Here is a 14,662-nt window from a genome sequence, read left to right on the forward strand (position 1 = left end):
TTGACTATTTATAATCCCGCGGGCTTTGCCCCGTTTAACTTCTTAATTTTCAAGATGATCTCGTTCGCATGGCTCAATCACGTCCTGGTTGAAGTTCGTTCGCTACGCTCACTCACCTTTAGGTTGGAGCTCGTTCGCTACGCTCACTCACCTTTAGGTTGGAGCTCGTTCGCTGCGCTCACTTGCCTTCAGGTTAGCTCGTTCGCTACGCTAACTCGCCTCCAGGTTGAAGTTCGTTCGTTACGCTCACTCACCTTTTGGTTGCAAATTAGCTGTTGTCATAAATGTAAAAGAAATAATAGTGCTGCACCCTGTTGGTAATCCTTGTAACTTTAATGCTATTGAACATCATAGAACAGAACCAACTTGTTTAATTGAAACAGCTGTTAAGATTCATTAATTACATTTCTCATAAGGTTAACATGGGAAACTCCAGAGCCACTGGGGCGGAGCCGATTGGACGGATCACGAAATTGATGGTGTATAAACCTATTCCATGACATTCTACACGTATGTACCAAGTTTTGTGGCAATCGGTCCAGCGGTGTCTGAGTTTATCACTGCCAAACAAACAAATATATATACAAACATCCTCTTTTATACTTATAGATATATAAAAAGTAGGCCTAAGTAACAGAAAACTATAATAACTAGGGGAAACCCGTCGAAATCGACGGTTACTTTCAAGGCTTACGTTAATTCATCTAACTGCGATAAATTGGGTGAAATATACATATTTTGAGCATTAAGCATTGTTTAAAGAGTAATAAGTGCAAAAACCATAGTGATATTAATTACGTTAGTTGCCAAATTTGGTTGATCATTCAATGATTAAAATATTATATATAAATATATATTAATATAAGTTTGATTTTTCCTTCGTCACGTCGCGTCAGTTCATATCGTACTTCTGTGCCAATGAATGAACCCTCTAGCATATTTTTGAGAAATTGATTGTGGGGTTACTGTTAAAGCTGGAATTCCTTGACATGGGGGATGTCAGTTAGTTGTCTCAGCCTTATCAATAACATAAAGTTGTCAATATAATCTCTCTACGGAATGTTAGGTGTAGTGGAATACTTGAAGTGAAGTTGGCTTTTATTCTTGAACTGTTAGGGGCCTCCTAGTTCGTATGGTCTTGGCGGCTTCATTGGCAACAAATAATGCAAATGACATAGCAATGGGACATTTCCAAAAAGCAAAAATACTGTAAATTGGCTGTTATGTATATATTGACGTTTACATATTGTTAATCAACGTATCTTATAAAGGATTATGTGATCTAGTTTAAAAGGAATATGACCTTTCTGTCATGACAGTAGCTGCTTAAATAGTATTTTCTCTTTGTACCATATTTTACAGCCAAAATGTCGTGTTATTTTCAATAATGTTACCAAACCATGCGCCGAAGTCCGTAATATAGGCAGGTGCAAAAATTTGTCAAGATGGGTACCATTTTATGCTAGATTTCTATGTTTGGATTTTATTAGACATGATAAGAGCAGATATTTCTACATAAATATTTGATATGTGTAGAATAATATGATAAAATGTAGGCAAAAGTGGTGAAAAAGGCAGACACCAACCCGTACAATAGATATAAAGATAGTTCAATAAGAAATGATTTAAGAATTGCTGTGATAAAAGGTTTTTCCACAGATTTCATAATGGAACGTCATATTGCAAAACATGATATGATAAGAAGAAAATCAATTTTAAAATCAGAAGAAAATAACATTGCAAACACTTATTTGGTAGAATTCAGTAACTCCCTTTAAATATGTTTTGTTTGAAATACAATTTAAAAATGAACAACTGTTTCATTAAAAATTATCATTCACATGGGCAAATGTAAACAACTCTGTGGATGGATCTTTAAAGGCTTCTGGGGCAGAATCCTAAGGGATTTTGCTTAGATTTTCTTTTGATAACTCATCTACAGACCAAGACCTTTCTTTGGACACCTCAACCAAGTTTCTACGCCCAGCCGTTCTCTCAAATTAGTGGGGACAAAGTTTCCAATTAAATATTTAGATTCCCCCATGTTAATCTTATGGAAGAAACTCCAACTTTGATGGCCTGTGGGACAAAGCGCGAGGATTTTTATTACATAAATTGGTGAAAGGGGGCGTCTGCACAAAAAATATTTTACTTTGACACGTCGTTTGTAAAAATCCGTCCATTATTAACGGAGGAGTAGTGTTTGGTAGAAATCGCCTTCACGTATTATATATAAGGATTCTATGTATATTTCAGTAGCTAAAGGTGCAATGAAGTGAAATATAATTTTTCCCAGCTTCGTAACTAATTATAAACATAACAAATCTTATCTTGAAAATCTTAAATTTCAAGATTTGTCAACAACCTGGTTTGCATCAATTTGAAATTATATTTTTCTTCTTTTCGCAGGCTTGCCAACACTAAGAAAATTAAATACCCTTTCTAATAAGCCTAGAAACAAAATGCATAGAGGTAAAGACTCAAATCTCTACCTACAGAGAGGTAAAAAAATGAGAAATAATATGTATCCAAAAGGATACTATGGGAAGTAAGGAGGGGAAGCCCTGGTGTTTTATAGACAATCAAGAATGCGTAGAGGACGTAGAAAGTATTGGGTACATCCTTATGTTAAAACAAATATTCAATGTAGGCTCTTTGTAGCTGCCGCTGCATTACAAGAAACAGACGCAAAATTTCAGTCTATGTACAGGATGTCAAAAAGTACTTACGAAAAGTTATCGCAGTTGGTATGCCCGATCCTTGAAAAGCGCAATACAAATATGCGAAAAGTTGTTCAAACCAGGCGACTGAAATCACCTAGCAACCAGCAGGTCCGGTTGCTTAACGACTGATCGCCGACTGGTCCTCAACTGGTCGCATCGCAGTCGCCCCGTGTGCACTGTCCCACCTAACTACATTAGTCGGGACGCAGACGACTAGTTTGTCCAACTAGTTCTATGCATTGATGAAGAAGAATGGATGGATACACAACTAACTTACTGCCTGGAACTCTTGGGTAGTTTAGTTATGTATCCACTATCCAGCAATCCTTCTTCCTTGACAAGCTTTCCTAATCCAAATGATTCCCCCCCCCCAAAAAAAAAACAACTAATTACTCGTTAGTGGTTAACTATGAATAACTGGAATCAATTAAACTGTTACATTCCACTATTGCAGAACAGTTATGTTTGGTTTAAATGCAATTTATATTTGTCACAGAATGACACTCATGTAATGATAAGTTTTAAACTAAAGGCCGGGGATGTAAATCTACATAGGCAGAAGCCCTTTTGGTAACTCGATAACTTAGACCACTTGATGAGACAATAAGTTTGCCAGGCGGTGAGATGATATTTTGTGATCTTATTATTAAGGGCAAACAGTTTTTGAATGAATCTATTTTCAGGTGTGATAAGTTTAATGGTTTTAGAAGATAGTTAAGTTGAGTGTTTGGTTCAAAGATATTTGAAAACTATGTAGTTGAAGTGTTGTAGGGTTTTGATTAAAAATGTGATACATGCTGGTATCTGAAATTTGCCAGTGAATTTCTAAAACGTAGTCACTTTCACCTGTTTTTTATTTCTTATTTTTTTTAGAATGGTTGTATCACTTTTTCGTTTTATCTGTTTTGAATGGTGGTATCTTTATCAGCCAGGTTTACCTGTTATAAGGACTACTAAAATATTGTTCCATCGATTATGTAAAGGAAGACCGATATTGACCGAGACATTTGCGTTATTTAGGGGAAAGGACAAAATAATTAAATTGAGGAGTTATCTCAGAACTTATATCATTGGATTTTATAGATAATTATATAAAAGTGTCCCATCCCCAATAAATAAAAGTGTATACTTACCCAGGTTGTCTAAATCTATGTAAGACCAATGTTAATGTACAAAATTAAACAAACACAACGCTTGTGGTACTATTTAAAAATTAAATTCATTCCTAGATATGAATTTTACAGTTCCCTGGAGTATTAGAAGGTAGTTTTTACAATCAACAAGTGAATATATGTCAATAGCCATTTATTATTTCTTTGTTTAATTTAAGGTTAGTTGTTAAAATCTGTATATACAAGAACACAGAGGAGGCCTAATCGGCCTCGGCGTTGAGCTGTTCTAGGAGAGCCTTCCTTCGACGTTCCAGCTCTTCGTCACTCAGTTCCTCAGACTTTCCACTGGCCTTGCGCATTTCCGCTTCGGCCGCTTTAACTTTTTCTGCTTTCATTTCATCCGAAGCTCCTGATGGTGGCTAAAACATCAAAATCTTCCTGTAGGGCCTTACAATATAGAATTTTCCAACTTCATAACAATTTCAAACAACGTCAACGTTTTTTAACAAAAAAAAAATAACAAAAAAAAAACGTTTAATTCAAAGTTTGCCTTGCTTAACCAATTCTGGATCATCTGCTACTTAGATTAACTGCCTCTGTCTGTACAAAACTAGAGGTTGGTTTTTTGCCATAAATAAAAAAAACTGGTTTGTTTAACTGACCTTTTCTAACAGCTATAAAATAATATCGTCTTAAGTATGATTTATTAGCAAGTTCATAATTAAAGTTACAACAATAATGTTACATGTAGGCTAGTAATAAAATAACCTACTTTTCTTAACTGGTTATATCCCACAGTATACCTGTTTACAAAGATGGACTTCAACATTTGTCTTTAGAGTAACAATACCTTACTCAATTGAAAAAGAAAATGTGTGAGATAATTCCAGATTAAAATTCTTGCGTATTTGCCAGAAGTGTAAACAGTACGTACTGTACATGTTACAAGCTTATTACTACGGTACTCATCTTCAATATCAAGGGCGACAAGGCTGTTTAATTGGCAATGTGTGAGTCAATACACTTTACTATGTTTGGTGGAAATGGTTTCCACTTTAGTTATTGATGGGGTGGATTTAAGTAAATAAGCAATACTTGCAGGATTGTTTAAACTGTTAAGAAGACAACGTTATTAATTGTTAAACTGTTATTGCAGATAACGTTAAGTATTTTGAATTCATCTGTGGTTTTCATGACAATTCTTGAGCACATGGCGTGAAAATGAATAAAAATATGTTGAATCCTTTCCGTCTTCACAATCAGAGTTGATAGTGCATTACGGCCGTTTTGACTTCCGTGACCGGTGGACACCCTGACCCGACAACAGAGTAATCTCCAAAACAGCCATAGTGCAGGATCACCTCTGATTGCAAAGCAGTAATGACTAAATACATTTTTATAACATTTTTGGCGAGTTTCAAAAATATCTTTTGAGCAAACTCTTGTAAATAAGTTTAAGTTTAGAAAAACAAGGAAAAGTAAAAAGTATTAGTAAGAGAAGTAAATCTATCTTCTATTAAATCTATCTATATATTAATAGGCAAGCATGTTTCTTTAAAACCTTTTTTCTCAGGTCGTGTGCATCGCAGAGAAAATCTACGCATACTGTTGGAAAGATATTTTCCTGTAGATGTGCAGAATGCCTCTAAAAATTAAAATAGGCTAACAAATAAGCACAAAAAATTAATTTGAAAACTTCAAAAAATTAACATGGAGCATATGGGTTGCCATGATGGTGACGAAATAACAACAAAATGTTAACAGAAAATCAAAACAAATGGAAGAAATTCAAATCACATGTGTTATTTACAGTGTGGGGATAAAATAGAGAAGTCTGTACATTAATTATTTTTGGTCGAGTTTCGACCACAGGACGACCACTAGTTATTATTATTTAAGAGGCCAGCATCAATTTTGTGATAATTTTTTAAAAAGCTGTTACACAATCAATCACCATTTCTAAAAAGTAGTTGGAGAAGTTGTGGCACGTAGATTTTCCATTAAAAAAGTGTTTGATATTCCTCAGGGCTCTACCCCAGTGGCCTTCTATGTTGCTATGTTGTTACGGAGAAAATGTTTGTTAACATTTGAGCAGATGAATAGTTTGAAATTTACATTAATATTTGACAGCTGATTATATTAAAATTTGAACCATGTGTTATTAAAATAAAGATGAATTAAATTAGTTTACCTACGACTGTTTTTTTAAAGTAGCCGTTTCAGTTCAGTTCTCAGAATTGAAAAGTTTCACATTACAGCATTGTTTACTTACATAACAGCATAGTTTTACATGCACAGGTAATGAACCAATGAGGTTCTAGGATTGAGAGAAGTAAAACTGTAATGCTTCGAACTTCAACTAATCAGCTGTTTACCAATTTAATTGCTAATGATTGGCGCAAATAGTGATTGGGACAATGAGTCGTTGCATCAATGTCAGCGGCAATGAGAGGTTATAAATTTAAAAATAACCTCTCTTAGAAGTTTTGGAAGCAACAGCTCTTAGAAGCATTGATTATTAGTAATTAAAAACCAGTCGTAGGTAAAGTAGTGTACGCAACTTGTGTAAATAGTGTTAACGACACTCGTTGTGTCAACTACTATAAAATATAAATATTTGCATGCGCAAAGAGACTTTACGCTTGTGTTATACATTGTATTTTTCCTACAGTTACTATATAGCCTATAAATATTGGGTAATTGTATGTTCAGGATAAACAGGTTAACTTTTACTTTGCAGTTTCACAAGTTACTGTAACAAATTCGAATCTAAACGAAATTGTCTCCAGAAGAAATCTAAACCTAACTGAAATTATTCAGTATAATTTAATTTACCTTTTTCAGTAGCCTAAGGTGTCAACAGTAGAGTACTGCAGTACGCGTGTTGTGTCAATTATGACACTTCAGCTGCGTAGTACAGGTTAAAACAGCTCACATTGAGAGTGTTTGTCACATATTAAAATAAAACGAAGAACACAAATACAAATACGGACACACATTATTTACACAGCTTATGACATTGATGAACACGGCCGAATCACACAAAATTCTTTGAAAGAACGACAGACGACGGTACCGCACAAAGTTTGTAGGCCTACTGGCCATTCTTCCTTCGTCGACAAGACTACGTCACCGGTCAGATGTTATCAGTGCCCTCACCTCCAGTTTACTGTACAGATGATATGTAACCTTGTCGGTAAAATACTCTTTGATATTTAATAATTTGTTACTGCCTATTGCTGTTACGTTAGGCCCAACAAAATTTTTGATTTTTTTGTCTTATGTGCATTATTGCAAAATCTGGGAGGAATATTTTATAATAATTGCTACATTTGTGGATGATACTGCAATTTTGTCTATTCATCATGATCTAGTTCAAGCTTCTCAAAATTTACAGCAAAACCTGAATATAATAACTAAATTGGTTTAAAGCATCTGATTAAAAATTAATGAAACTAAATTTGTTCACTTTCTTTTATTCTAAATTGAAATGCTTGCTCTCCTGTCAGAATAAACTACAGTATATGCAGCTTCCTAAAGTAACTGAGGTTAAATACTTAGGTATCCATTTAGATTCCAAGCTAACATGGAAAACTCATATTTGGAGAAAACGTCAACAATTAAATTAAAAAACTAACCAGTTAAATTGGCTTATTGAACGGAAATCAAAACTCAGTCTGGAAAATAAATTATTACTGTATAAAACAATATTGAAACCGATATGGACATACGGAATGCAACTTTGGGGATCGTCGAGTACGTCAAATATAGATATAATCGAACGATACCAATCCAAATTAATGAAAAAGATAACCAACGCACCTTGGTACGCAAGTAACAGAACACTGCATGAGGACTTTATGGTACCTAAATCAATCACAAAGTTGAGTGAGAAATATATTTCAAAATTGGAATCTCATCCGAAACATTTGGCATTGAACTTGCTCGACAACACTGACACAATTTACAGACTTAAGAGTCTTCCTTAGTGGAAGCCATGTTGGATTTATTCCCCATAAGAACAATGTTAAACATTACATCATTTGTGGACACGTAACGGCGTTATTTGTTAAGATATAGCTTTGAAATTTATAATTTGTATTTTTAACATAATAGACTCGTGACTGAGGTTTTTGAATTTCGAAAATCCATTTTCATTTCCTTTCAATAATTAGCTTAATTCTAAGCTAATTAATAATCAATTATTCATTATAAAAATTAAAAATTTTGAAATAAAAAACGTCAATCTCTAGAGGACCGCAATTCCTTAAATTTAACTCATTATCCATAATTATATGACAATTTGCTGATGAGATATTTGGACCCAAAGTTAACATTGTTCTTATGGGGAAGAAATCCAACATGGCTTCCACTAAGGAAGACTCTTAAAGACATTCAATTCTGGACCTGCCCTTTCGATTTTTGAGAAGTATTTTGTTTCAAAAGAATTTTTGTTGACAGTGCGTAGCAGCTATTTTTAATATCCCTAACGTTACTTGTGTTTCATAATATTTACTTCTTATTGTTCATAATTTTCATAGGACGGATTGTAAAGTTAAGGAAAGAATAAAAAAAGGTTTACAAAGGTAAAAAAGTGTACAGCTGATTAATTGAACTTTAGTTGATCCATTTACAGAATTAAAAATCACAGTTTTTTGGTGCAGTATGATAAATAATTTTACTTACTTGTAATATTTGTTAAAAAAAAGATTCACTTGAAATGAATATTACTGCTCATTAAACTCCTTATATACCTAGAATTAAAAAAAATGCAAACAGGGTAAAAATCTTTATACAGTCTATACAGAAGAACATTTCTTTCACACTCAATAAATAAATAAATAAGGTCTTTATTTGCAAGCATTCATCAAAGTACAAACTCTGTTTTTCATGACAACTTTTGTCAAATAAAGTAAATAAAACAATTAGTCCAGTCAATGAATGATCCAAAAGTAGGTGTAGAGTTAGTGATTCCTTCAGAAACTTGTTCAGGGGGCTTAGGGTGTTAACATACCAAAAGTCCTGACTCCTAGGTGGTGAGCCAGGGGGTGGAGGGGGGAAAAAGGGGGGGAAAAAGGTACGCATTTTGGGTTTTTTGATTATATCTCGAAAACTATCAACTTTTTGTATACTATAGTAAATTATAAAATTGAAGAAGATTAAATTTTATACAAGAAAAGTATATAATGTGTTTATTTTGGTTCAACAGATTACGAGTTATAACTTATTTAATTGATATCTTATTAAAATACTCCTTCCATAAAAAATACATGCAAATTAGTATGCGAAATGGGGCGAATCCTATCCGCCCAAAGGAAATATAACTGATATTCTGGAAATATTGACAAAAAATTTCCAGTAATTTGACACTTTAATCATGAAATTTTGTCAAAAATTAAAGCGAGGGTGAGCGTTTAAAAATGGGATGATTTAAGGTTTTTTTTATATTTCCAATAAAAAAACACCAAAACTCGAAATTTTGTTACCTCGCCCTCGCCTTAATTTTGGATCAATTTTAATGATTAAAGTGTCAAATTACTGGAAATTTTGTCAAGATTTCCAGAATATCATTTATATTTCCTTTGGGCGGATAGGATTCCGCCCCATTTCGCATACTAATTTACATGTATTTCTTATGGAAGAAGATTTTAATAAGATATCAATTAAATAAGTTATAACTCTTAATCTGTTGAACCAAAATAAACACATTATATACTTTTCTTGTAGAAAATTTAATCTTCTTCAATTTTATAATTTACTATAGTATACAAAAAGTTGATAGTTTTCGAGATATAATCAAAAAACCCAAAATGCGTACCTTTCTCCCCCCCTTTTTCCCCTCTCCACCCCCTGGCTCACCACCTAGGAGTCAGGACTTTTGGTATGTTAACACCCTAAGCCCCCTGAACAAGTTTCTGAAGGAATCACTTAGTTACCTGCTCACGCACTCTACACCTCATTCCTTGACTGGACTAAATACAATAATCTCAATCTGGAAAACTAACCTACTAGTCATTTGTCATTTGAGGATCCATCTTCTATTAAACTGCTTAGTTGTAAGAAAAAAGTCACTAAATTAGAAATTTATTCACACAATTTATTCATGAGATTCCTCCAATGTTTAATACAATATATAATAAGTTTAGTTACCTACTATAGTAAATATTGGTTTTCAGATTAATTTGTACAACTTGGGTAGAATTACCGTACAGTTTTTCTAGTTCAGTAAGATTCATCTAGCACTAGCCTATTGGTTTTTCTGTTAATTCTTTGGGAAAGGTACTCATATACTAGTATAGGTCGGCCACTTAGAAAAGAACCCGCGCGCTAATGCTATTAACATTAGCGCGCGGGTTCTTTTCTAAGTGGTCGACCTACATCCAACTCTTTTGTACAGATCAAATATGGTGAAAAAACTAAGATAATCTACATAGATAACCAAATGCTCGCTTGTTTGAATTGAAACAGTAAAATGGAAACAGTTAAGTTTTTTCCAAACCGGTATAATAAAAGCCATTTTATGAATACAGTAGTCCTATCCCGAATTAACTGGGAACCCTGTTTGGATTAGCAGGAATTCATAATAAGCAGATTTCTGTTATAATTGATCATTGTGATCACGGATAATATTCAAGATTTGGCAATGACAGTTCAAGATTTGGCAATGACCACTCAAGATTTTCTTGTTCCCTTAGTGACAGTAGTAAATGTTTTCGAATTCATTCGTATTAACAAAAACTAAAAATTAATAATTATTGAACTTTAGTTTGGTGGATTTTTAAAATCACGGGGTCCAGAATAGAGAAACTGTACGCTGTATCAGCATACTGAATTTTTTAAACACCAGACATAATAACAGCATATTATTTAAACTACTATAATGCATATATTTAAGTAAAACTCAACATAAAAAACTGAAGCTATACATGAATTGAAATGTGCTGCAACCTGGGAGGCAACTACTATGCTTAGATTCTGGCTTGACCGGTGTTATTAGTACAGTGAACAGTTAGTTCCGATAAATGATCAAGCATTCTAAGGCATTATCTCTCCAGCCATGAGCAGCACCACATGTTATCGGTTCAAATTCCATCTTGGTCAGGTCTAGTGCAAATGGTGCAATTCATGTGGGAGTTCCTAAAAATTAACTTCACACCTATCTCCTAATTTGGTATCAACTTTAATATTTCCATTATAATCCACTTGCTAGGGGGGTTCCTGTGTGCATTTTATGTATAGAAAAACACCCTAAGGGATCATGTAGGTACTATGTGGGTTATCATTTTTCACGTGGGTGCCAGCTTGGCAGAGTGGGCATAACCTCAGAATCCGCCATTTTAAAATGGCGGCGGCATTTATTACATGAAACTCATTAGGAGCTTATATCTCGAAAACGGTAATATATAGCGAGTTACTTTTATAACAATAAATGTTGCTTAGACAATAAGGAAAAACTTTTGTATTTACAAAAATGCCCTAAATATAACTATTTAGGAGTAGTTGAGCAATTTATGTTAATTCAACCTATAAATTTTTACTTTGTTTGACAAAAAAATTCTAATATCTTTAAAAAACTGTTCCTTTTTAATTTTGCACATAGCACTTATTTCTCTTTATATTTAAGGTCAAAATACCCCCACCGAAGCAAACCTGCAGACTAAGCAAACATTTACCTGGCTGCATTTCTACTAAAATATTAAAATTGTCATATTCATAGTATTTAACCTATACATTTTATCTCTGTTGCCAAAAAAATCAAATAATTATAAAAAAAAGCTGTTATTTTGTAATTTGGCACATAGCAAAAATTATTTCTTCGCATTTAGGGTAAAAAACCTGCAAAAAGCATTCGAGAAGCTTCTGGCAGATATATAAGCTATTAAAATAATATAACATATTTTTAAATTATTTTTTTGTTATTAAATGACGCATACAAATATAAAAATAAATATAAACCTTTCTATATACTGAATTTTTATTATTACAAATAATAATAAATCTACGGATGTAATAGAAATTATTATTATAATTCATAACATTTATTATTAAAACGGCGATGGAGCGGGAACGGGACCGGCGGCAAAGTTGGTGCATCGGCCAAGCATTGACGTCGCGTTAACACAACCAGTACCTTGACATTGTCCTTGGTGGTAGGCTGCTTTGGACTGATTGTATTGATATTGAACTAGTTTTGTGGATCATAAAATTTGAGCGCAGTTATTGGATCTAAATTATAAGCCTTTTGGGTTAAGAGGAATTATATCTGTTCCCTTTTATAGTCATCAGAAAAATTAAACTGTTCACAATATACTTGTGAGCATTGCGGCAAAGAGTAACCACCATCACTGTGTCCAAAACTCAAAGGATCGAGTTGAAAAACGTGTTCTTCCATGCAATGGATTTGGAGTAGGCTACAATAAAAAGCACGTAAGATATGCTGTATAGTAGCTCTACCAGACAGAAAATCTTTACGACCTAAGGATATTCTTTGTACAGTGACAGTGTAAGTATATCCAGTGTCTTAGATCAATCATAGTTTCACACTGAGTATCCTTTTTTTTAATGTGAACTAGATACTTCACTGTGTTTTTCAAACTTTATTCTATCTCTTCCTCCTCATCTTTTCCAAAGTCCATTAGCAAAGTACTGTACTTGGATTACATTTTAGGGTAGCACGCTTTGTTCCAAATTTGCTGGCAAAGTCACAGCCCGTTAAAATATGGAGTGCTGAGAGAACTGAGCAAAGGTTACTTCCAAGCCTGTTTGCTATAATGTGAACTAGTACATATCATGAAGTTCTGGCTGTACCAAGTCGCATCCACAAATCCTGCAAACCTTCCGAAGTGAATCCATTCATAAAGTGTAAAGCCAACACTACGACATCTGTATCCGAAGACAGAACTACGACTTAATTTGATAACTCGAGCAAAAATGATCCAATTTTGATGAAATTTATCACAAACGTGTAAACCTTCGTTTTCAGACGAATTCGGACTATTATACCAGCACGATCGGACTATGGGAACGGGGGTTTATGGGGAGTTTAATGGGGTAAAAATGGATTTTTACGATTTTCGACCCTAAAAACACGACATTTTATAATGAACGAAACCTTTTTGTAGAGCTCAAAAAATAAATAACTTTGTATATTGAAGCGTTGTATGCCCAAAAGTTACGGAAATAATAAAAAAAAAAATTTTAAGTTTAAAATTCCCATGTTATTCTTATGGAGAATAAATAAACTGTTTTAGTTTGCTTGTTTATGGATATATTATAGTCAAATTTCAAAAATTTTGTTTCATTCATACTAAGCTATCAACATTTCAATAAAAATATATAAAAAACACCTAAATACCTTCCCTGAAGCAGCAAACGTAAGTACTCATTACAAATCAATGTCATTTAAATAGGAAATCAATCGATCAATTTTAATATTTTAGTAGAAATGCAGCCAGGTAAATGTTTGCTGATTCTGCAGGTTTGCTGCGACAGGGGTATTTAGACGTTAGATGTAAAGAGCAATTAGTGCTATGTGGCAAATTTAAAAAACAGTTTTTTATTTTTTTAAAGATATTAGAATTTTTTGTCAAATAGAGTAAAAATGTATAGATCAAATTAATAGGGATGGACGGGATTCAATTTTTAGTTCGGGACGGGACGGGACGGGATTTTTATTTCCTTCCCGATTTTTGGGACGGGACGGGACGGGATTTTTTTCTGTGCATAAAAAGAAAGTACTGTATTGCAGTTACCAAAAAAGACATACGAAATCAATTTTTACCATTTGTGGCACTGATCTATAAAAACCAAAAAATGGGTAACAATTTACAGGTACCTATAGAAACTTGTGACTCGCGGGTCACGGGGTGATCGTCTGTATGACTCACGGTCACGGCGCGATCGTCGTCATTACTCGCGGTCACGGCGCGATCGTCGGTATGACTCGCGGTCACGGCGCGATCGTCGTCATGACTCGCGGTCACGGCGCGATCGTCGGTATGACTCCGCGGTCACGGGGTTATCGTCGGTATGACTCACGGTCACGGCGCGATCGTCGTCATGACTCGCGGTCACGGCGCGATCGTCGGTATGACTCGCGGTCACGGCGCGATCGTCGGTATGACTCCGCGGTCACGGGCTTATCGTCGGTATGACTCGCGGTCACGGCATGATCGTCGGTATGACTCGCGATCACGGCTCGATCGTCAGCATGACTCCACGGTCACGGCGCGATCGTCGGTATGACTCCACGGTCACGGCGCGATCGTCAGCATGACTCCACTATCACGGCGCGATCGTCAGCATGACTCCACGGTCACGTCGTGATCGTCGGTAGGACTCCACGGTCACGTCGTGATCGTCGGTATGACTCGCCATCACGGCATGATCGTCAGTATGACTCCGCGGTAACGGCGCGATCGTCGGTAGGACTCCGCGGTCACAGGGCGATCGTTGGTATGACTCGCGGTCACGGCGTGATCGTCGGTATGACTCGTGGTCACGGCGCTATCGTCTGTATGACTCGCGGTCATGGCGTGATCGTCGGTATGACTCCGCGGTCACAGCCCGATCGTCGTTATGACTCGCGGTCACGGTGCGATCGTCGGTCCAATAATCACGGCCACGGCGCGATCGTCGTTATGACTCCGCGGTCACGTCGTAATCGTCGAAATGACTTCGTCTCCTGCGTTCGCGGACCTATCGCTCGCAATAACGGCGTTATCGGCACTCGCGAAGCGGAAAAATCGCCGACGATCGGACCAAATCCCGTCCCGAAAAATTCCCGAGTCAAATGTAATCCCGTCCCGATAATCGGGAATATTTTTT

The 14,662-nt window shown here is 35.3% G+C and overlaps 1 protein-coding gene across 3 annotated transcripts in view; it reads right to left on the reverse strand.

Annotated features, from left to right (window-relative positions):
- Positions 1 to 4,011: 4,011 nt before the first annotated feature.
- The window catches only part of LOC128990711 (pre-mRNA-processing factor 40 homolog B), a 38,597-nt gene continuing 27,946 nt past the window's right edge, over positions 4,012 to 14,662 (reverse strand). For all 3 annotated transcript variants that reach the window (XM_054413241.1, XM_054413240.1, XM_054413242.1), the window contains exon 18: positions 4,012 to 4,254. In XM_054413241.1, the coding sequence (XP_054269216.1) occupies positions 4,096 to 4,254 (159 nt within the window). In that variant the 3' untranslated portion in view covers positions 4,012 to 4,095. The remainder of the gene's footprint in view (positions 4,255 to 14,662) is intronic.

The sequence above is a fragment of the Macrosteles quadrilineatus genome, unplaced genomic scaffold, assembly GCF_028750875.1.
Source record: "Macrosteles quadrilineatus isolate MER2022 unplaced genomic scaffold, UCM_ALF_1.0 Scaffold_3__2_contigs__length_128488019, whole genome shotgun sequence".
NCBI lineage: Eukaryota > Metazoa > Arthropoda > Insecta > Hemiptera > Cicadellidae > Macrosteles > Macrosteles quadrilineatus.